We start from the raw sequence: 24510 nt of genomic DNA, 5'->3' as shown, positions 1-24510 counted from the left end.
AAGTCTGCTGCAGTACTGCTGAAAATTATATGAGAAAGTTTTCACAAGTCGCAGCGTAACTTGCTCCTGGCTGGCTGGAAAATTCCATCATCGCTTCACTGCTATATAAGTGAAACCTTGAACAAATTATTCGGAGTGCAAAGGTATATAGGGAGAATAAAAGCCATGGGAGCTGCATGAAAGGTACTTTAGCAGGAAATCTCCTGGGACTTAGAGCAGCAACTTCCAGGTTATAACTGCAGTGCCTTTTGCCACAGTGCCAATCGACCAGTAGCTTTTATACTAAACCAGCACGTGTGAAGACCTGCAGAATATTTGCTAGGGAAATAAGCAAAAAAGGGCTGGGTAAAGTAAAAATTACTGGAATGGATGTTTTTGGGAATCAGGTGCATTGAAATGTAGTAGTCTTGGTGTTATGACTCAGAGATGGAGACCTATTTGGAGAGTTTCTGAATCCTTTGGCACCTGTCTAGGCAAAGCCATTTATTTCTATTATACTGATATCCTGGAAAGAGATGAACAATGGCAAGACCAGCTCCATCCGAAACAGAAATTTAGCATCGGCTTGACAGAAATTTTTAGCAGCTATTCGCATATATCATGTCTACGGAACTGCTCCTTTATTCGAACTGCTTTTTGAAGCGTTATTCTTTAACGTCGACAGTTATCTATGGGTATACTTTGCATACAAGCATTATACTGAAATGACAGCTTTTCATTTTTCAGCTCTTTGTAGCAAGTTGCCATTAATTCTGAGGTTTTAAGTAATGCAAATGCATGCAAGAAATGGCTCTATTAAAAGATAAGGTGTGGGGGTGGGGTGGAAAACAAGTAAAGCACTTCTGGGATAGAAAAGAGCTAAAGTTACGTGGACAACATAGCAAACATGAAGGATCAGAAACCCTCAGTACATTAAGCAAAACATTCTGAACAAAACCACTTCAGATGTCTAATGCTGGCGATAATAGCAAGGACTATCAAACAAAAATGACAAAGAAAAAAATTAAAAGGAAGGAAAAGTAATAGATGAGGCAATTTCAAATCATCACGTGAGGAGTACCACATTGTAGAGATGAAGTGTTATGAATTGTGTTTGGTTTCATTTGAGCATTATTAATTCAATGCATATGCAAATTGGTTGCATCCAGGGGGACAACAGAACCTTGTTGTTTACCCATCAGTGGTAGCAAAACAGGAAATAAATGGCACTCTTGTCATAGATGTACATTTCTAGGGTGGGAGTGCTCCTTATCGGGCCTCCCCCCTGGGCGGTATAGTTTGTTTGTATAAATTAACAGTAATGAAAATTTAATTATACAAGATCATTCAAAAATGTTGAGAGACAGGCCAGCAGAAGAAGGTTATGCACAAGATCATTTTACATTTCCACAGAGCAGCTGTCACAGTTATTTAAAAAATAACTTTAAACAAGAAAAAAAAAATACATCAGTGGTTTATACCCACCCTTCAGTTCCACACACACAGACATCATCTGAAACCGCTTGTTCCATACGGGGTCGCGGGGGAGCCGGAGCCTAACCCGGCAACACAGGGCAAAAGGCTGGAGGGGGAGGAGGGGGAGGAGGGGACCCACCCAGGACAGGACACCAGTCCATCGCAAGGCACACCAAGCGGGACACAAACCCATCGGAGAGCAGGACCCATTCCAACCCACTGCTCCGCCACGCCCTGCCTCCCTTCAGTTCCTTAATTCTTAAACATCTGAACATCTAAGCATAAATTGTCTGACTAATTACCCCTTTAAATGACTTGATTTTTTCACACAGTACTTGTTGGTGTCGGAAAACTGTCTTTATTAAATAAGTTAATTTAAAATGAAAAAAGTGTTATTTGTTCACCCAGGTGCCCTTTACCTAATGTTCAATTCTGGCCGAAGACCTGAAAGCATTCAGTGTCATAAATTTTCCATGTTAGAGGGAATCCAGAAGGTGGTAAATATTTTTTCAGAGTACTGTATGTTGCATAAGACCTTTCAACAATTTGCCGTAGCTTGGTAGATATGATACACAGGCCATCTGTTGCTCACGCCAGCCAGTCCATCAGGCTTCTACTCGCCAAGGAACATCAGCTCAGCTACCAAGTGTTCACCATAAAGTGGTCAGTCACACATACACTTCACGTAGTCATTTGTGATTCCTGTACATTTAAATGTGTTTCGGGGTGCTCAAGATGGTGTTTTTACTCATTCTAGAAAGAGAACGGAAGTTGCTGAAAAAAATTATCACACACCCAGCAGCTCTCTGTCTGTAGACAAACATACGCGCTTTAGTCACAGTTGACTCATTTCCGTGCTGCACATGTTTTGGTTGCTTGGCTGATGAAGTTGCTGGCTCTTGGCTCCCTTTGTTTCTTTTTTAAAAAGGTCAACTGCACTTACATCAGTGTCACATTGGCTCCCACCTTCTGCTGATTTGTGCACTGGGACTGAATGTGGTGTGCGCTGGTACTGTGAGCCAAACACCTACTGCTTCAGTGTCAGTGGCGCATAATTACACAGTATGAGAAACATATTGATGGTCTGTCACTTAGTTATGGCACTACAGTAATGAGGAGCTCACAAAGTGTGAGCTACACAAATGAAACATTCATAAATATTAACAATGGCAGCAAGTGAAGACAGAGAAGCCCCTCTTTGAGGAACAACTAAACTAAAAACGGTTTGTTCTCAACAAAAGTGACTTGAAATATTGAAATGTCAGTTGGAATAAACCTGAATGAAACAATAAGTTAAATTCATTTCAGTACTTTGCACTACCATACAAAATTACACAAAATTTCCTGCAGATGTTAGGACAATGAAGCAAAGAAAGAGGTAATAAAGATTAAATTGTTTTAATTTCAATAATAACCTAGCTGAAAGGTTGCAGCTACTACTATTGTTGTTGTTGGAATAAAGTAGCATGGTGGTGCAGCAAGTAGCGCTGCTGTCTTGCAGCACTTGGATGGTGTGAGAGAATGTGGGTTTGATCCCTGATCAGTCTGTATGAAGTCCACATCTCGGTGTCTGTGTAGGTTTCCTCCCACAGTCCAAAAACATGTAGTTTAGAGAAATTGCCTGTAGTGGTTCACTGTAACACTGGTTAGGACAAGCAGTTACTAGAATTGGATGAATGGACAATAATAAGAAAGCTTTTATTCCAGGTACTGCAGGAATGTCAGATTTCAATCGGATATTGATATATGTGTTATCAAGTATCCCAGGCCTGATCTTTAATTACTCTCTTTCCTCAAGAAAAAAATGTAATGTAAGGGTTTTTTCTTCTTCTTGAACATCAAATGTACATCACAAAGAAAAATCACATTTCTAAGTACAATTTATGGATTGTTTTCAATTTATCTTTTAACACCTGCTGTATATGCATACTAATAATTGGCCAGACACATCTGTGGAGCTCCATTATTTGCGATTTGCTGACATCTGTAAAGTGTAAATGGAGGGAACATCTGTATGGTCTGAACCAGTTAGCAGTACCTCAGCAGCACATGTTGACTGCAGTTCTGCTTGATGGTTTAGGCCTGCAGTAAAATAGCAGAAAAATTGTAAATATATGTATAATTACGTGGAAAATATGTATATATTTTATGTACTGCACTGAAGACATTATTCATATAATTTTGGAAGCTATGCATACTCATTATACAAGATACAAATGTCCCATCTGGGAAAAAGGATCATTTGCCCCATTTTTATACTTTATATAGTCATTGCCAATATGTATGAAAGACTCACAGAAAGAACATGGTAACATCACCACTCTCATAATTACTTTCACCCTATAATGACCAGGTCATAATTTTGATTAAACTGTCAGTGCTATTATTTCTTTACTTGAGATATATTAAAGAGGTGTCTCAAAACATCTGTCTGTGATTCAAAACCTATAATTAATTCACTGTTAAGGTATACATTTTGTCATAATACACCGTGATTTAGTCGATTCATAAAACCCATTTACAATCAGCTCTCTGTCAAAGTTTGTTTCCTTTAACACCTCATCGTGTCAGATAGCAAATATCCATATTAAGAGAACTGCCATCCACTCATCTGAGCACCTGGAGAAAAATCAGTGTCCTTGAGGTAACCATCACTGCCTTTAAACTGTCCATCAATTTAAAATGAAAAAACAAAAACAGTACAGAGTACAAACTAATACCACATCCTTGACTAAACCAGTCTTAATTATTCACAAACCCTGTAATGAACTTGTCACAGCTGATATATGATCGACATCTTGTGTTGATAATAACTTTCTGTAGGAGAGGTAAAATGAGCGATCATAAAGTCTGGGTTATGTACTTCCACATTATGTCCATTATTCTAGGTCAAACTCTTCTTACTATATCATTGATGTGCCATTACAAGCAGATCACTGCTGATGACAGAGGTGCTAAGTCCGGGCAAAAAAATTTATTTACTTTAAAATTTGATGTACTCAGAGCCGTTTCTAAACCACTGTCAAAGACAAGCTGTTTTGTCGACTGGCAAAATTATGAAGTCAGATCTTTATGAAATTAAACCAAAAAAAAGTTTTACAGAATTTAAATTGTCTTGAATTTGTTCTTGTTTGAGAAATACTTAGCAATATTTAATATGCTGATGTGAATCTAAGGTTTAGTGTACATATTGAAGAACCACTAGTAAAATTTACTGTTTGGAAAATTAATGTGAAAAGTGTAGTGATTTGGATGAATTGATGAATACAAAATGACAGTTTTTTTTTTTAAAAAAAAAAAATCAAACCTAAAAAAAACCTTGCATTATCCAAAAAACCACATTGAATTATTCTCTCTGGCTTTGTTACTGTGTACCAGCGCTTTCAAATCACTTATGCAACACTATAAAGCACAAACAATAGAACACACAGCCAATGGGGACTGAACACAAACAGCAAAAAATGTGCACATTGATAGAACACAGACACACAAACTGCTCACATAACGCTGCGACTATCATTGGAGTATTACACACTGATGTGGGACAATGCCCTCCATTCTCTGCACAAACGTTCCCATGAAAAACAAGAGTGGTAGGCAATGAACAACTGATTTACGGGACACACTGATTTGACGTAACACTGGTGTAAATGGTGTCAACAGAGTACAAGAGGAAATGAAACAGAGGTGATCTTGTTCTGAAGAGCGTGCGACAGAACTCAATCACTATATATTCAGTGTTTCCATCTCCTCAGAAAATTAATCACTGAAATTTAATACAAAAGGCACATTACCGCAGACCGCAGTACAGTCATTGTTGGGGGGGGGTCATAATAATCTTGACACCAGAGAGTGGTTATCTACCATAAAGGCTTTTGTCCACTTCTGATGTAAATGATGTTTTTCCCAGAGCAGATAACAGAAAAAAGACAGACACGGCGACTGAAAAAACAGTGTAGAACTTGTTCATTGTGATATCAAAGGAAAAATAAAAGTCATCTTGAGTGTGAAAAAGTCATCAAAAAATGGTAGCCACTCAATGCAAATATAACATAATATAAATTTAATGATGGCAAAACAAGAAGAAAACCTCAAACATCAACACATATAAATAAAACATTACTGCAAGAATGACAAACTATTTCAGAAGTGTTATTGATCCGCTAAGAACCACAGAGAGATTTTAATTCCTCTCTCAAGTGTCACAAAATGTACCTTGGTTTTAACCCCAATGGGCACCAGCAAATGATCCTAGTGAGTTGGTGCTGTGGAGTATGTTCAGAAACTAGTCTGGCTGTACATTTCTCATAGAGAAAAAAAAAAAAGAGTAAGCTTAAATCAAAACACCTTCACTCATTAAAACTTCAGAAAAGCAGGGTATCTTGAGAACCCTTCTAAACACACACTGGTCAGTTCCAACAACCCAAAGATCTCCAGATAATCATTTTCCAGACAAATTAATTGGAATTCACAGACACTTTTACAATTCAAATAAGGATTAGCCACCAGACACCTTCTCCACAAGGAGGGCAACACGGAGCTGATGCCAGACCTGACTGGTAAATGACTGTAGGCTTCGGACGTCTGTAGTTCCACTGAAAAGCAGCAACAGTTGACAACACAGAAAAGAAAATTGATAGCTCCTGACGGCTATTTCTAAATGACTGTAATTAAATGCACACAAATTCTCTGGGGTTTAACAATGTATCTGGTATTTCCTGACATCCACGGGATATTTTGCTGTGATTCATCGCCTAATCACCAACAAGCAAAGAACTGCAAAACCGCAGCCGCTCTCACTCCCTCTCCCTCGGTCTGATCATTATTGTTCCCTTGGACTTCTGGGCAGCTCAGAATGCACAACAGCACATGACATTATCAATGGCCACTTTCAGACATAACAGGCGGAAGGGTAAAAATAGCCATTCACTCGCCCTCTCAGTCGACTGTCGAAACTGACGAATGAAAAATTCTGCACTCATTTTTAGAGGTGATCTCAGCTAGAGTGTGGGGCTGTGCTGGACCGAATGACACTTCCTCATGAGTTACATCTCAAAATGCTAAAGCGGCAGTAAGTGAGGCTGACTCACACTGGACCTGCTGAATTACAAAGGCTGCCGTATATCTATTTATTTTCCCTCCGTTTCTGATCACAGGCTAATGGCCGAGACATTTTATACAGCAGTTACCCTTTCAGCCGCTATGCTGCACTACGTTTAATTAGTAGCGTGGTCCACCAAGAATAATATATCTGATGCATAACCTGATATACATCAAAGAAGAAAACTTGCATAAAAAAACTTGAGAGAAGCATAGCAGATATAAACTCTTATGTGATCAGGACCATGTTTGTAGCCAGTGAAAGATATGCATTCATAACTTTAGCTGAAGTCTTCTGGATTTAAAAACATCTTCAGCATATCACAACAGGTCATGGCAGTCCACGACAGCTGTCAAAACTGAAATAATTTTATTCTGTGTAGGTGATCAGCATTCAGTAGACACCAGCCAACTCCCGGTTTCCTCACACTGCCCACAGGCTGCTCACAGGGGTGAGCCTCTTCAGGAAAACATTCTGTATCTGGTCTACAGCTGACCCGGCGAGTCCGACACTGCAGACAGGTGTGTTATGGATGGTGTAAAAAGTACTGGCGCATGTGGTGAGACCTCCATCTACGCACACAGCTGAGGTCTAGCCACAACCTTCCAGCTGAACGGAGGGCACAGCGCTGGTATGTTCAGCACGAGTTGCCACAAGTCCCAGGGAGGGCTCTACAGTGCCGACACCGTCAACACTGTTTTATCACAGGGAGTGTGAGTCGACCTCCCTGCATCCACAGACCATGGAATTGCTGGTATGCTGGTAAGTTTGCTGGCGACTGGGAAGACTTTTAGTGATGATATACAAAGCGCATCCCATTTCACAAAAATGCTATGTTATCATTTTTCATCTCCGAATTGATATCACTGAGCAAACAGAAATGTCAGCTGCACTATTGCTATAGAAAAATAATTGCAAAGTAAGTTGGGAGGATGACTAGTTTAAATACTTTTATGCTCTAAAAGGTTTCAGTCCATTACAGAGTGCCCTCCATCTACAAGTATGATGTACTAGTTGATTTTTACAGGTAGTCCTGGACTTATGATGGGGTTCCATTCTGATGGCCTTGACAAAAATTACACATCCCCTTAAACTGTATTCTTGAAAGCAAAAGGATATGTAAACAACATGCATGAATGCTATGTTGTATAATAGGACTGTTATGTTTTTCCCCATTTTCACAATTCATGTTAAAATATTACTATTCTTCTATAGAAAAACATATTACAAATAACTACAGTACATAATTATAATTATATTTTCATGCTACACTGTTATTTCAGCATTTACTTCTAAATCTCTTTTGCAACGAAAATATTCTTTAAATAAAAATGTTTATAATTAAAATTAAATTGCTGACAGTTTCCGTGATACTTTTATGCTAAACAATAAAAGCTGCATCACATCAAATTCACTTGTTCACCCTACCTCGGCAGTGGACCCCTTCGTCATAGCCGTCATCACAGTCTTTTGCTCCATTGCAGAGTTTATTGAAGTGGATGCACTTTTTCGTGCCGATGCATTGCATGTGATTGAGGGGACACTTCACCAACACCTCCCCAGTGCCTACAGAAGGGAGATGAGACAGGTTCAGCAGTTCTGCAGATTATCAATATATACACCAAACATAGACTTCTCATTCATTATGGATGTCCTGGCATAGGCAGAGATTAACTGGGAAAAAAAAAAAACCACTGAAAAGTACATAGCACAAAACTTGAGTCAGATGCCATTGGCAACTTCCGGTGTCAAGGCAAGTAACATTTCAAACTGCTACTTCACTTTTCATCTGTGCAAACAACCTTCAGACAAGCTTAAATGAAACTGCTGTTCCTCTCACTCATTGTCTTTCAAGCCTCTCTTCTCTAGGCCTGTTATTCCCTAGTTGGGGAATAACACCCACGGATTTCCTTGTGGAGATCCCAGCAGACCCCATGTTCTGGGTTTATGATCCTTAGCACATGGGTCATTTATAATTTATAAATATGAAGAAACTGAACAATTCCCTGGGGTCCCCTCCCGACTGCTGAAGGAAGCAAGTTAAAAAGACAGAGGAAGAAAAATGGCCCTTTATATAAATTTCTGCGAAGAAAAGAATGTTTATATGGGACCTGCTGAATAATGCAAATTTTTAAGATAGATATGTACTCTTTCAGTGAATGACATTTGTAAAGAGTGAGAATTTCCCTCATTCACTTATTATTCTTTAGTGCATGCAGCCACGGGGGTGCAGCGGTGCAGGGGCACAGGGGCGCAGGTGGTTTGGTCAAGTCCTGCTCTCTAGCAGGTCTGGGGTTTGAATCCCGCTTGGGGTGCCTTGCGACAGACTGGCGTCCCATCCTTGGGGTGTCCCCTCCCCCTACAGCCTTGTGCCCTGTGTTGCCAGGTTAGGCTCCGGCTCGCTGCGACCCTGCCAGCCATCTAGTTTCCTTGAAATAGGACATTATTAGCATGACAGAAAAATTTAAATGTCTTTAATATATGTAATGTGGCTTTCATTTGAACAGAAGCAACATTTCCCTTTGTGTTAAAGTAAAATAGCAAGGGAGAGGGGGGGACCCGTTTGTCCATCACCAGTACCATAAAAAGAAATCTCTTAGAACTCTGAAGTACACAGCCATAGCCACCAAACAACATGGAAGCTTTTTGCTTGGGGATTGATTTTAGGTGTGAAATAAGAAAATGCATAAATGCCTTGCAGATGCATCAGTTGCTGGGTGAGAAATGCTGAGGAACTTACATATAAATAAAAAATCAGAAAGGTTATTCTATCTACATAGTGGTGCCTTGACATCTGACACTTTCTTGGTGTAATAAATGTTTACAGTCACCTGGCCAGCTATACATATAGCCCCACAGTTAGAGAGCCATGTGGTTTTGACTCAACATATAAAGGATGCTGACAGGGTCAAGAGGTTCAGTGACTGTTCAAATGAACATTACAATGGACAGGACAAGTGTAATCAAAGTGAATGTTGCCTGGTTACTGGTGGCAGCCACACTGATTCTGTCATCTCAGAAACAGCATCCTGGAATTTTTGAGTTTACAAACAGTAGTGGACAAATAAAGAGCCAGTCAGTGGGAGTCCTGTGAGGGAAAAAGTCTCACTGATAAGAGAAGCCAGAGGAAAGTGGACAGGCTCATGCCAGCTTGTATACCACAAGTAAATAAATAATGGCTCAGTACAGGGGTCCAGAATGGTATCTTAGAAGGCAACACTTGTCAAACTTTGAAGTGGGTGCCTACAGCAGCAGCAGCAGACCATGTCGACTTCATCTCTTGTGAGCTCAGGACAAGAAAATGAGGTTCCAGTGGACATGATATCTCCAAAACTGGATGGCTAAAGAGTGGAAAAGCGTTGCCTTTTGTGTCAAATCCAATTTTATGTTGCTACTTGCTGATACCTAGGTCAGTAACTGGTGACAAAAAAAAAAGAATTAATGGACCCATCCTGCCTGGTGTCAGCAGTACAAACTGGTTGTGTGGTGTACTTCTGTGGAGATTTTACTGGCTTATACAAGGTATTTTAGGACAGACCCACAATCCCATATCGAAAAACCGTAAGGCTGGAAATGTTTTTGGATTGAAAATTTTTGGGACTTTAAAAAGGTGATATGGCGCATATACCATATATTATGCAACGCCCTCAGCAGTGTTTGGGCAGCACAGTGTAATTAAACACATAAATATTTCTGGGGTGAAATGTATGAATTTTCAAATGAAGTGGAATAAATAAAGATTATAAATTGTGTTTCAATTTAGAAACCATAAAAACTCCAGCACTTATACTTTCTAAGGAATACATTCAATAAAACGTTAGACATATACCGATTCAAATTAAGCTAAATACCTGTAAATATACATGCAATAGGGGGGTGCGGTGGCGCAGTGGGTTGGACCGCAGTCCTACTCTCCGGTGGGTCTGGGGTACGAGTCCCGCTTGGGGTGCCTTGCGACGGACTGGCGTCCCGTCCTGGGTGTGTCCCCTCCCCCTCCAGCCTTGTGCCCTGTGTTGCCGGGTTAGGCTCCGGTTCCCCGTGACCCCGTATGGGACAAGCGGTTCTGAAAATGTGTGTGTGTGTGTGTGTGTGTGTATACATGCAATAAATGTTTATTACATATACTTGCTTGAGGCCTTTGGAGAAGAGAACACATTAGTGTTGCCATCACTGTTATCATTGTCAATCATTCATTTTTGGCAAGTTGCACCAAACTTTTCTGATTTTGGAATTGTCGATTAAAGAATGTGGATTGGTATTATCTGAGTATTGTTTGAATGTTACAAGGTACAAAAAAATTGTTACTAACCAGATACATCCCTCAATAGCCAGGCTAGGTTTTTTCAAAAGTTCCAGCAGGATAATATGCCATGTTACAAAGCATAAATATAGACAAAGCATAGATCATCTCAGGATGGTCCCACAAATATAGAAGAAGCTTTACTTTACTCCGGTGGCCTGAACGATGGCCACCTCTCAAAAAAACAGAACATCTTTACGATGATGTGGAATGTTTTGCCAGTAGAGTGAATGAGCTATCAAAAAAAATACACAGAAACCTTGTGGAACTGTCAAGACAGCAAGGACCGAGAACTCTGTGGTTCCTGTTTTTTTACATCCACGGGAATGTCCATTTTGTGGTCTTTTTGGCTTCCCATCCTTCAACTTACACTTGGAAGTGACACCTGTCCATCAGTGTCAGTCAAGAAATAACGGGCGGGAGCTGCCTGTCTACAAGGGTTAGGTTAGATATGCTTTTTCTTTGTTTATGAATTCCCTTTGCATTCTGTTCACTTTTGGAAGGTTTGCTTGTTGGCTTTTTATTTTGTACATTTTGATTATTTTCTGTTCACAAGAACATAAATCACACACTCCTGTTTGTGCATGTTTTTTAATAATAATAATAATAATAATAATAATAATAAGAAGAAGAAGAAGAAGAAGAAGAAGAAGAAGAATATCATAACTTGTTACACCCCTAGACAACCTTAGGGTCATAACATGTTGAATTCATGCTGGTCTGGAGGCAAAAGAGGGTCCTACTAGCTGGGTGTACTCAATGAAGTGGTTGATCAGTATACACTGATAATGTTGACATTTATTAATTTAGCTGATGCTTATTTCCAAAGCAGCTTATAATGTTAATCTACCTAGAATTACTTACCCATTTTTACAGATGGGTAATTTTTACCGGAGCAATTGAGGGAAAGTACTTTGCTCAAGGGTACTACATCCAGAGGTGAGATTCAAACCTGCAACCTTTGAACCCAAAGACACCATCTCTGATCACTATGGAACCAGCTGTCCCTAAAGCTGGTAAAGTGGAAACTGTATAAAAATTATATGGAGGTAATGTACAGTCTCTCTAACTACTCAAAATGTCAATAGACAGAAACCATATACAAGAAAGGAAGGGAGTGCATTATCTTAATTTGAGAATAATTACTGAATATCTTGAAGAAAGTTTCAGATACCTTTTACCAAGAGTCTATGACTATTTATAAGCTTGTTAAAACATTAGGGATTAGTGACCATCTCAGCATTTTAAACATGTAAGCGAGCCTATATGAACATTTGGAAACTTGTTGTTCAGGGCCTTGACATACCATAAGAGTTTTCCGCCTGTAGATGTAATACCCAATTCTGCAGAGAAGAGGGAAAATAAATAAATAAATAAATAAATAAATAAATATTTTAAAAACACAGTTTTTTTTGAACACATCAGTTCCAATAGCCAACACCTCTGACAGCTCACTGGGTTATAGTAGAGCCACTTGCAGGCAGTACTGCCTCCTGGACTCTGTCCTTAATGATTTGATGTAAAACCAATTTTACAAATGAAGACCACACAGTGGCTACACACATCATTAATAACATTAAAGAAAACAATTAACTGAAAACAACTTGTTGCTCCCCATCTGCTTTGACATCAACAGCACACTATGGCGAACAATTCACTGGTTAGAATACTACCGTTTTTACTATATGAGAAAATTTTACTTGCAATCAGGCGGTAATTAACACATTATCGATGTTGACAGTATAAACTCATTTAAAAATGATAGTTGTCTCTGTCTCAGTGAACCCAACATGTTTAAATACGTTTACTTTGAAAGTATGGCATGAGTGAAATGTACTCCTTAAACTTTTTACTTTATGCAGAGCTGCACATAAATCAATATCAATACCAACACCCTTCACAGCTCTGCTGAGGTCTGAAGGTTTTACTGTTGACCTTGATTTTTAAGGTGTAAAATGTTTTGGGCCCTCTCTAGCATCATATTGGTAAACTGTGCTTATGATGGGGCCTGGTTAGAATCCCAACTGTGCCATATTAGCCATCTGCAAAGGACAGATCCAGAGAACATAAACTAGTCCCTACTCCCTAAGGCAGGTGAGAAGGCTGGGGTTCTCTCCCCTTCGTTTCTCACCTCAACAAATGTAGTCGACTGTTGCCTGCAGAAAACAGATTTGGGGAATTGCACTCTCCTAAAAGTATGGTAAATTGTCCAAGGAACCCCCCAGCTCCAAAAGGATGGGCTATTCAGGGTTATATGTGAGCCTGTGCTTACGCCTCTTGGCTTATGCTGGTTTCTTGGCTTTTATTTAATATGATGTGTCTGCCTCTGCATATAAAATTCCACAGTGTTTAGTTATTCATCCAGATTAAAAAATGATTCAGTCAGTTGACTTACATTTACAGTTATTAATTTAGCAGTCACTTTTCTCCAACGCAACGTACGTCTCAGAGAAAAACACAAGGAGTACATTACATCGACAGATGAACTGATGTTAAAGCATATGACATGGCAAACACACATTACACAAACATGGAATGTGAAGTGTTTGGGTCCAAGTCTCACTCCTCATTGTCACTGTAGTGTCCATGACGAAGTCTACCAGTCTGGTTTGCTCCAATAATATATATATAAATATATAAATGTATAGTATTTATATAGTATATATATAGTTTTTTAAAAGCTGTCTAATACTGCTTTCAGTAGATGTGTCAAATAAGCATTAAATCAATAATAAGTTTTAAAACCTAGAGTTTCTTTCAGATAATATAAATTTTGTTTTGGTTATTGTTTGAGTAATCTTATGAAATTGTGTGTGTGTCTGTGAGTGTGTGTGTGTGTGTGTGTGTGTGTATACACATATAAAAAAAAAATTTAAATTCCCCACTCGCCCCCCTTTTTTTGCGGGCGGTCTTACTCCTTCAAGCTCGGATCCTCTACCAGAGGCCTGGGAGCTTGAGGGTTCTGCGCAGTATCTTAGCTGTTCCTAGTACCGCACTCTTCTGGACAGAGATCTCGGATGTTGTTCCCGGGATCTGCTGGAGCCACTCTCCCAGCTTAGGGGTCACAGCCCCAAGTGCTCCGATTACCACAGGGACCACTGTTGCCTTCACCCTCCACATCTTTTCTAGCTCCTCTCTCAGTCCTTGGTATTTCTCAAGCTTCTCATGTTCTTTCTTTCTGATGTTGCCATCGCTTGGGATGGCGACATCTATCACTACGGCTTTCTTCCTCTGTTTGTCCACCACTACTATGTCCGGTTGGTTAGCCATTACCAGTTTGTCAGTCTGGATCTGGAAGTCCCACAGGATCTTAGCTCGGTCATTCTCAACCACCCTTGGGGGTGTATCCCACTTTGATTCTGGGACTTCCAGCCCATACTCGGCACAGATGTTCCTGTACACTATGCCAGCCACTTGGTTATGGCGTTCCATGTATGCCTTGCCTGCTAGCATCTTACACCCTGCTGTTATGTGCTGGATTGTCTCAGGGGCATCTTTGCACAGCCCGCACCTGGGGTCCTGCCTGGTGCGGTACACCCCGGCCTCTATTGATCTTGTACTTAGAGCTTGTTCCTGTGCTGCTATCATTAGTGCCTCTGTGCTGTCTTTCAGTCCAGCTTTGTCCAGCCACTGGTATGATTTTTCGATATCAGCCATTTCTTCAATCTGCCGGTGGTACATACCGTGTAGGGGTTTGTCCTTCCATGATGGTTCCTGTTCTTCCTCGCCCTCCTTCTTGGGTTTCTGCTGCCTGAGGTATTCACTAAGCATATCATCAGTCGGGGCCATCTTTCTGATGTAGTCAAGGATCTTTGTTGTTTCATCCTGGATAGTGGCCCTGACGCTCACTAGTTCTCGGCCTCCTTCTTTCCGCTTAGCGTACAGCCTCAGGGTGCTGGATTTGGGGTGAAACCCTCCATGCATTGTCAGGAGCTTCCTTGTCTTGATGTCAGTGGCTTCTATCTTCTCTTTTGACCAGCTTATTATGCCAGCGGGGTATCTGATGACCGGCAGGGCGTAGGTGTTGATAGCCCGGACCTTGTTCTTCCCATTCAGCTGACTTCTCAGGACTTGCCTTGCTCTCTGCAGGTATTTGGCGGTTGCTGCTTTCCTTGCGGCCTCTTCATGATTCCCATGCGCCTGCGGGATTCCAAGGTACTTGTAGCTGTCCTCAACATCTGCTATGTTGCCTTCTGGTAGTACAATCCCCTCAGTTCGGACAACCTTCCCTCTCTTTGTTACCATCTGACTACACTTATCCAATCTGAATGACATTCCAATGTCATTGCTGTAGATCCTGGTGGTGTGGATCAGGGAATCGATGTCTCGTTCACTCTTGGCATACAGCTTGATGTCATCCATGTAGAGGAGGTGACTGATGTTTACTCCATTCCGTAGTCGGTATCCGTAGTCAGTCTTGGTGATGATCTGGCTGAGGGGGTTCAGGCCTATGCAGAACAGCAGTGGGGACAATGCATCTCCTTGGTAGATGCCGCACTTGATGGTGACTTGCACAATTTGCTTGGAGTTAGCCTCTAGGGTTGTTTTCCACTGCCCCATTGAGTTCCTGATGAAGGCTCTTAGTGTCCTGTTGATCTTGTATAGTTCTAAGCATTCCAGGATCCATGAGGGAGGCATCAAGTCATAGGCTTTCTTGTAGTCAATCCAGGCAGTGCACAGGTTTGTCTGCCTGGTCTTGCAGTCTTGAGTGACTGTTCTGTCTACCAGTAGCTGGTATTTTGCTCCTCTGGCTATGAGTCTTTGTTTGGCAGTTTCTAAGGCCTCAGGTATAGACAGCTTGCTGTACTTCTTAGGCAGGGTCTTCATCACGCCTTTCTGCAGTTCCGATAGCTGGCTAACTTCCCTTCGTGCTGCCTTGATCTTGGCCTCTAGCCTTCTTTTCCATGGAGGATACTGCTTCTTATGCTTGGTATTCATCTTGTATTCAAGCATCTCAAGGATCACTGTTGCTGTGTTGTACATCAGCTGGTTGGTCTCATTGATGGTCACAGTAGGGATTGTTTGTAGTGCTGCATTCACATCTTCTAGTAGACTTTCAGTATGTACTTCACTGTCTTATTATATTTTTTTTACAGAATTTGTCCGAAGAAAAAAGAGTAAAACCTTGTTAATTGAGAATTACTTGGCTTTCATTTTTCTCCCACCATTCTGTTTCTATTACTTCACACAAAACGTCTGTACAAGGGTATCCATCACTACAGTGCATGTAGATTAATATTAATGCCAATATGAATTCTGACTATTATGCTGCATTACAATGCCCAAGTTGCATTACTCTTATATGGAGGAAAAGTAAAACTATTTTCCTAATGTATTACACATAGCCTTAGCACGCCAAAACAACGCTCTGGTATGCTGGTCATTCTCACGTTATTTAAAACATATACACAATGTAAAACCAAGAAGAAGCTTTTAAGGAAACTGTTTTACATGAAGTTTATTATCAACAAAATATGTAGTTTCTGCTTTTTCAAAAATAAGATGACATGCATTAGCTTTACTTACTGAACAGCACAAAGGATTTCTGTATAAACAACTGTCTTATGAAGAGTGCATGAGCACAGCTAAACAAGTTAATATTCTGACTAGACCTGACATCACATTTAGAGTTGCTATAAGGCTAATGAGCAAAACAACAGACGAAAAGTATGAGGTATGTTCTCCGAAGGGGACTTGTTCCATCACCTGTCTGTCTGAAGACTTCCAGTAAAAACATGTTCACTATTCAGTATGCTGAACACACTGACACAAAGGTCAAATGCCTTTAGCATTTACATTTCTGTATTCTCAGCATTAGTCCTCTGGATTCCTAAATCATCCAAGTTATAATGGAGCAGACATACACATGTTACATAAGTAGTGTATTTCACTGATGTATGGATGAGTGACCCATTGTAAGTAGTGTATCTAGCAGTTCAACTTGGTGAATAAGGTGTATGGACTAGTAACACTACATAAAATCCATTGTAAATTGCTTTGGAGAAAAGTGTCTGCTAAGTGAATAAATGTAAATGTAAATGTAAATGTAAGTGTAAATTGTAAGACTTGAGTTCCGGCACAAGAGGACACGTGTATAAAATCCATTGCAGTGGTAAAATCATGTGCAGTGGTAAAATTACCATGCAGTATTCAGGCTTCTTTAATATGTAATTTACAACATGTAGTCCAAGCATAGATGCAAGCAGAATAGTTCATTTCGTCCACTCTTTTAGAACTGTTTCACTATTTTTTAAAGAGGTATCTCATCTGTTTAAAATTTTAATATATAGGATATTACCATAGTATTTTGAGGGGAGGATCACATAAAATGTATCAAAGGTGTCATATTCAAGGACTATTATTTTAATTAAAAGCAAAGTTGTCAAACAGACAACTATGCACTCAAACGTGAAATTTGAATTTACTACCATAATTAGGCCAATATGTCAATCTTAGAATGACCTGTGTTTCTAGGAAATTGAATAATATTCTTCATCACAGCAATGAAAAAAAAAAAAATATATATATATACATAAAACTTTGTTAAGGAATACAACAAACACTTCACTGTTTTCCATCTACAAAACACACAATGCACATTTAAGTTCTTAGCAAGTCAGACATGTACTACCATGGCATAGTTTTTATTCTTAGTGCCCTTTGGAACAGGGTGCAACAAAACCATGTTTTAATTATGCTCACCATGATACTGCAGTTCATTTCTTTTAGAATTCCATAACTGTTCTTCAGCTTGACCCTTTACCTTGGTGAACTACATCTCTAATTTCTTTTGGCACACTAAAACTGGACGAGTGCCACATTGGAGAGCTGTGCCAGTTGATGGAGCGATGCTACCTCTCTGGTAGTAGCTCGTAAGCTGCAGGTGCACGGAACACCACTGGGACCATTCTGTCTTTGGTCAAAATGCTTCACTCTTTTCTTCCTGCTGAACCACTGGAAAATTTATATTGTTCACTTCCAAATGGCAACCCGGACTTCAGGACACTGTTAATAAACTGAAAGCAAATGGTGCATCTTTGCCTCTCATTTGTTTGTATATATTTATTTATTAACTTATTATAAATGGAATACTGAAGTCGTCTGCAAAAAATATGCCCGCATGTGTATTTACTCATTCTCGGATATCAGACAAGTGTAGTCTCATTGAACTTTTTAGCACTTCCAATTGTCAATCCAAAGTAAAACGTAAACAACAATTCATCCTGAAAAGTCCTTGAACCACTTGCACAGTGGCATGGCTGACCAAATGAAGAAGAAACCAGATACAGTTGGGTGAAATTTTAGAATGCCCATCATGTATGACATGCATTAAACTTCTGATACATTTGATACCCATTTTTTGATGAGCAGATGGTATTGTGTGCCAAACAATTTCAGTTGTCACTCAATCTCCGGTAGTGTAGTTACTGAAATCATAGACTGCACAGAAGTGCAATCTTTGGAGCGCAAGGTAAGCGCCTTTAACTCGTGGACAGCAAATCTGACATGCTCAAAATAAGAACTGACGTGTGCAGACAGTAATAAAAAGGGAACAAAGAAGTTCGGTACAAGAGCTGCTCAGATGGCAAAGCAAATTTACATTAGAATGAATTGAGACCTTAATGTAAAGATAGGCAGAAATAAATATCACATACTCTTGATGTACAACACTGTACAAAAGTACCTAAATAGACTATGTTTGATTGAGAAATTGTATTAAAAAAAAAAACCACATTCCCTCTAGATCACTACATATGTTTTATTTATACAGTTAGTCCGCAATTTACAATTGTTTGACTTACGATTTTTTCAGCTTTATGATGGTGAGCTGGTGATAGACAAACCGTACTTCGAATTTTGAATTTCGATTTTTTTCCCGAACAAGCGATACACAGAGCGATACTCTTTTGCAATGCTGGGGAGCGGCAGCGATCCGCATCTCCCAGTCTGTCACGCACAGGTGTGTATTAGGTGTATTAAATGCATTTTTGACTTACTATATTTTCAACTTGGGTTTTGCGGAACGTAACCCCATTGTAGATCGGGAACCACCTGTATATATATTCAGTATATATTATTTTAAATGGAACGCAAAAGTAAGACTGAAGAGTTTTGCTGAGTTTTTATGAGCACCATGTAAAATGTATAGCTGGACCAACCTACAAAATAAGCATGTTCAAGAAGTTTTAAGATTCTACTACAAAAAAAAAAAAAAAAAATGACTGGAACAGCTTTTGCTGGAGACTCTGTAGATATGTAAGAATTACTTAAAATTTAAAAAGATAATGAAATAAATTTCAGGTCTTTGGACAGCAATACAACTCGCGATCAACTTAACGTTTGCGAACTCTGGAGTTACTTTAATGTTTACAATATCAGGTTTTGAGGGGTGCGGTGGCGCAGTGGGTTGGACCGCAGTCCTGCTGTCCAGTGGGTCTGGGGTTCAAGTCCCGCTTGGGGTACCTTGCGACGGACTGGCGTCCCGTCCTGGGTGTGTCCCCTCCCCCCCTGGCCCTACGCCCTGTGTTGCCGGGTAGGCTCCGGTTCCCCGTTACCCTGTGAGGGACAAGCGGTTCTGATAATGTGTGTGTGTGTGATAATATCAGGTTTCAAGTTTATTGTCATAGGTACAAGTATAGTGTACTAGTATCATGAAATTCTTCTTGAATGCTTCTTTGCAGATTATGAGCAAAAACAATAGAAATACTACATAAAAGAATAACAATAACAATAACAATGACAATGAGTAATTCTAATAACAATAACAATAAATAATGGTAACAATAATAATAACAAATAACAGTGGTCAACCAGAGAACTCAGAACATGAGAATGAGAATGCTTAAAGTGACAATGTGATCTACCAATGTTCTTGGAAGGAGCAGTCCAACTCTAGTTACTAAAGGTGGCACATTGGTGAGTGGTGTCTTACAGCAGTGGGTTAAAGCTGTTCCCATACCTAGCAGTGTGGGTTCGGATAGACCTAAGCTGCTTTCCAGACGGCAGAAAAGAGAAAAGTGCCTGTGCGGGGTGACTATGATCTTTCATGATGCACATTGTCTTTCCGAGGTAGCGTGTGGTGTAGATGTCCCGTACTGCTGGTAGTTGCGTGCTGATGATTTCCTGAGCTGATTTGATCACCCTCAGTAGGGCTTTCTTCTCCTGTATGGAGCAGCTGCCACACCAGGATGTAATACACCCAGTTTTCATCAATATGATGAAATTGTTAACTATTTGTCTGTTACCAGTTCGAACAGAATTATTAATCCTGGTTCTCAAGCAACCAGTATTCTAGACAATTGAATTAAGTCTCTCTATTATTTCCTCCTGCTGAGCAGTTCATCAGACCAAAGTTTAGAAACCAATTAGGCCTTGTGATCACCAGGAATTGTGTGAAACATCATCTTTTGGTCACTTTTCACCATGTGCTTATTATTTCCTTTGACTTTCTTCTCAGTTCCATAATCCCCCTCATCTGCCCCCATCCCTCCACCTACCGTCACCGTCTGGTGCAATCTGTGCACTCTGTCCTTTCTCATTCTCTCTTTCCAACCAACCCCTGAGTCAGTCACCCACATCCCTGCTGACAGTACTGCCACTCCTCCTACATCAATGCTTTGACCTCACCATTTAGCTCTCTCCATCCTTCACCCAGCAGGTCTGCTGGACAATCCCTCACAGCTTTTTTGGTTACCAAGAATCTGAGAAGTGACTGAGCCAAGGAAATATATCAGCTGCTATTGGAAAATGGATTAAGAAACTATGTTGACCACACTGCCTGCCAATCCCTTCTATCATCTTTCCTAAGTATTAGTCTCTGCTATGCAATCTTATCAAACTATCATAAAATAAACTCTCAGAATTGTTTGATCTCAGTCGTACTCATTAATCCTCTTTCAGTACAAATATTAGTCAATCTTTAAGAAATATCCCATGTTTCAACTCCTTCACCTACAACCACCTATCTAGTATGCCCTATCTAGTATTTTTCCTCTCCATTTCCCCCGTTTTATATATCAGAAATCATCCAATCCCCTCAGCCGTAATGAGTGCTGGAACATACTCTTGATGTCCAAAGCCACTTGCCCTACACTTTTGCTCCCCCTCTAGCATTCCTTATCCACCAGTCTAGTAACATTGCTGCTTATTCTCTAATTACAGAATGGTCCATACCAAACACCTGTTGTATAAACTTTAGAAGCTAATTCTCAAAAGCTGACATTTTTTTCTGACCTGCAGTAAGTAAGTTCTGCTGTTTTCTGTTCTCAACATTTATGCATCAGTGTCATCATTGTTCATAATTTGTGGTCTAATAGCAGTTCGTGAGATTCTGACCATTCCTAATTGTCTGTTCGGCTTTTCTGTATGGTTGTTTATGGAGCTGTGGGTCCAAGACAGGTTCACGGCCCTATTGAACAACCTTTCTGGAAATGCTACCAGATTGTCTCACTCAGAATTGATGGAAAAAGTTTGTGTTTTTTCAACTTTCCTGTCCTTGACAACTACAAAATAAAGACTTGATCTTGAACAAAAAGTGCGGTTAATACGTCCTACCTTTTGAAGTTTATTCATTTTATATTGTTTTGTTGTAAGGTCTGAACAAACTGTCAAAAATGTTAAGAACTTTTAACCACCTAACCTTTTCCATGAGGCGAAAGTGTTATTAAACTCACCTCAACTCACCTATTAGTCTGCTGAGAGATCTGATTGTCTTACCTCCAAATTTCACATACACCATTTGAAAGTGCTGGTCCCATATGGGGGTCACGGGGAGCTAGAGCCTAACCCAGCAACACAGGGCAGAAGGCTGGAGGAGGAAGGAACACACCCAGTATGGGACGCCAGTCCATCGCAAGGCACCCCCAGTGGGACTCAAACCTCAGACCCACCGGAGAGCAGAGCCCAGTCCAACGCACTGTGTCAACACACCCCCCCTCTCTCCAGAGTTCAAGAAAAGAAAAAAGAAAAATGATGAGAAAAAAAAAAGAAAACTAGCACTGAATGTCCAAGGTGCTTGATCTAACAACTGAGTGGGTTCATGTTAACACGAATTCCATTCCAAACTGTCACCATTTAAAAAAGGCCAAAAAACTTCATAATAAAATACAACAATTTCAGTAGAAATAAAAACTTCATTTGTTCTCTACAGAGGCTGGATGTATGAAACTACCTTAACACGTTCACTTAATCTCTAATGAACTATGATCAATATATAAATATACAGTATATGTAATAAAACAATTATGTATTTACAGACAAATATTAGGGGGTGCGGTGGCGCAGTGGGTTGGACCACAGTCCTGCTCTCCGGTGGGTCTGGGGTTCGAGTCCCGCTTGGGGTGCCTTGTGACAGACTGGCGTCCCGTCTGGGGTGTGTCCCTTCTCCCTCCAGCCTTACGCCCTGTGTTACTGGGTAGGCTCCGGTTCCCCACAACCCCGTACGGGGACAAGCGGTTCTGAAAATGTGTGTGTGTGTGTGTGTGTGTGTATACAAATATTTACACACATATATACAGTACTGTGCAAAAGTCTTACTCACTTAGATGTTTCACAAAAATACTTGCTTCAGTTTCTTTTGCATTAGTGTCAATGGGGAAGAGCATATGTTAGATTTCCAAGCATTCCTTTTGCAAAAAGTTGCAGTACTACAGTAAGGGTTTTGCATGTCATTAAAGAAAGAAAGTATATACAAACACACAAACAGTCTGAAACCACTTATCCCAAGCAGGGTTGCGGTGAACCAGAGTCTAACCCAGCAACACAGGGCACAAGGCTAGAGGGGGAGGGGCACACCCAGGATGGGATGCCAGTCCATCGCAAGGCACCCCAAGCAGAACTGCCAAAGAGCGGGACCTGGCCAAGTCCACCACACCAAGCCGTTGTTGACGATGGGTGGTTACTAAGCTTTGTAGGGTGTTGATTAATTAAGATCATTATTTTTGGAAGCATTCTCACTGCATAGCTTTTTTCCCCAAAGTGCGTAAAACTTCTCCAAAGTATTATGTGTGTATTTATACACACACACACTGTCTATAACCGCTTATCCCAGGCGGGGGGGTCACACCAAACCGGAGCCTAACCCAGCAACACAGGGTGCAAGGCCAGAAGGGGGGAGGGGACACACCCCAGGCAAGACACCAGTCCATTGCAGGGCACCCCACACAGGATTCAAATCCCAGACTCACCAGGAAGCATGCCTTGGCCAAACCCACCGCGTCACAGCACCACTATATGTATGTATGTATATGTATGTATGTATATGTATGAATTTACAGTACGTGTGTGTGTGTGTGTGCGTGTAATAAGTATGTATTAAAAGGATTGTTTTAGGCGATAACCACTACACTTAATGTTGAACTGGGTGAATGAATGAATGAATGAATGAATGAATGAATGAATGAATGACACCTAGAAGATTCCAGTTGTTTTGATCAGGGTTAGAAACAAGATGCTGTTGTAATCAGTCCAAGAAGAACTGTCTTCAAGCAAAAGGTGAGGGGCTGAACTGCCCTTTCTACAGCGACAGAATATCCTTCAAGCTTTTCTCCCAAGACAAATTTTGTGCTGTTATTAGCCTTTTTTCAGCCTGACTCCACAGAATAATACAGCTTTAAAAACAAACCTCATTTATACATAAATCTTAAGCAAGCCTTTTTACACATGTATCTCTGGGACTTTGCATTTCACCTGGAACAATAGATTCATGGGCATGTAAATCAGTGTTGGTTAACCAGGTTTTTTACTCAGAACAAATCTTAAATATGTAGTTCAAGTTTTGCCCTTTACATAAGCCTCTGAAAACGCTCCACTACTGAGTAAATCTTACATCTTTTTTAGAAAATATATTTAATTAAGAAACAAGGGTATTATTTACCCACTCCCGGGAATTTCAAATGAAGTAAAACTGTAAAAAAAAAATAAAAAAAAGAAGAAGAGCTTAATTTCTGCATTTAAAGTGTTGTTGAATCCTTCTGGTGGAAACTTTAGCAGCTACATTCGTTACATTCATTGCAATTATCTGTGTAATCACAGCTGGAACAGCCACGCTTAGAATGAGCACAAGGAGAGAAGTAATTGAGAATCGGTCAATGGGGTAGTCACTGAGGCCTTACTGTATTAGGATTATTAAATGCACTGTATCATAATTATGTCTGCGTCCTATATAATTCAGCCAATGCGATGATCAAAGTGTGTAACTCATTTCTTCTCTTCTTACTTCTGGTACAAATTGTCAGTGGTAGATAAAGCCTCCCTCTTCAGAAGTGTCCCCTGAGTGTTTTCAGACTGTCGTTCTAAAGCATGATAAAATTAGGCCAAACACTGCAGTGTAAAATACATAGAATTTCATATCAAATATAATTGTATTGTGAGGGTAACTAAAATGTGAAAACAAAAGACGAGCAACAGGAGGAAGCAGTCAAGCAACCATTCTGTGACCTTCAACTCTCCCATGACCTCTCCACCCACCCACACTGCAACGATCTGTACATCTCTGACCTTGGACACAGGAGTGAACTGTTTGGGTGACATACCAGTGTAAAAACTCCTTTTCTATGGCCATCCACCTCATTGCACAGTCACAATGTTATTTATTTCAGAGACACACACGGGCTGAAACCACTTGTCCCATGCAGGGTCGCAGGGAGCCAGAGCC

General features: G+C 40.3%; 1 protein-coding gene across 5 annotated transcripts in view; it reads right to left on the bottom strand.

Moving 5' to 3' along the window:
- The window catches only part of LOC108924287 (low-density lipoprotein receptor-related protein 1B-like), a 368874-nt gene that overhangs the window by 240771 nt on the left and 103593 nt on the right, over window positions 1–24510 (bottom strand). For all 5 annotated transcript variants that reach the window (XM_018735562.2, XM_029247286.1, XM_029247287.1 and 2 more), the window contains one exon: window positions 7985–8122. In XM_018735562.2, the coding sequence (XP_018591078.2) occupies window positions 7985–8122 (138 nt within the window). The remainder of the gene's footprint in view (window positions 1–7984; window positions 8123–24510) is intronic.

Source organism: Scleropages formosus, chromosome 21, assembly GCF_900964775.1.
Source record: "Scleropages formosus chromosome 21, fSclFor1.1, whole genome shotgun sequence".
In the NCBI taxonomy this organism is placed as follows: Eukaryota; Metazoa; Chordata; class Actinopteri; order Osteoglossiformes; family Osteoglossidae; genus Scleropages; species Scleropages formosus.
This window is presented reverse-complemented; position numbering and strand designations above follow the sequence as displayed.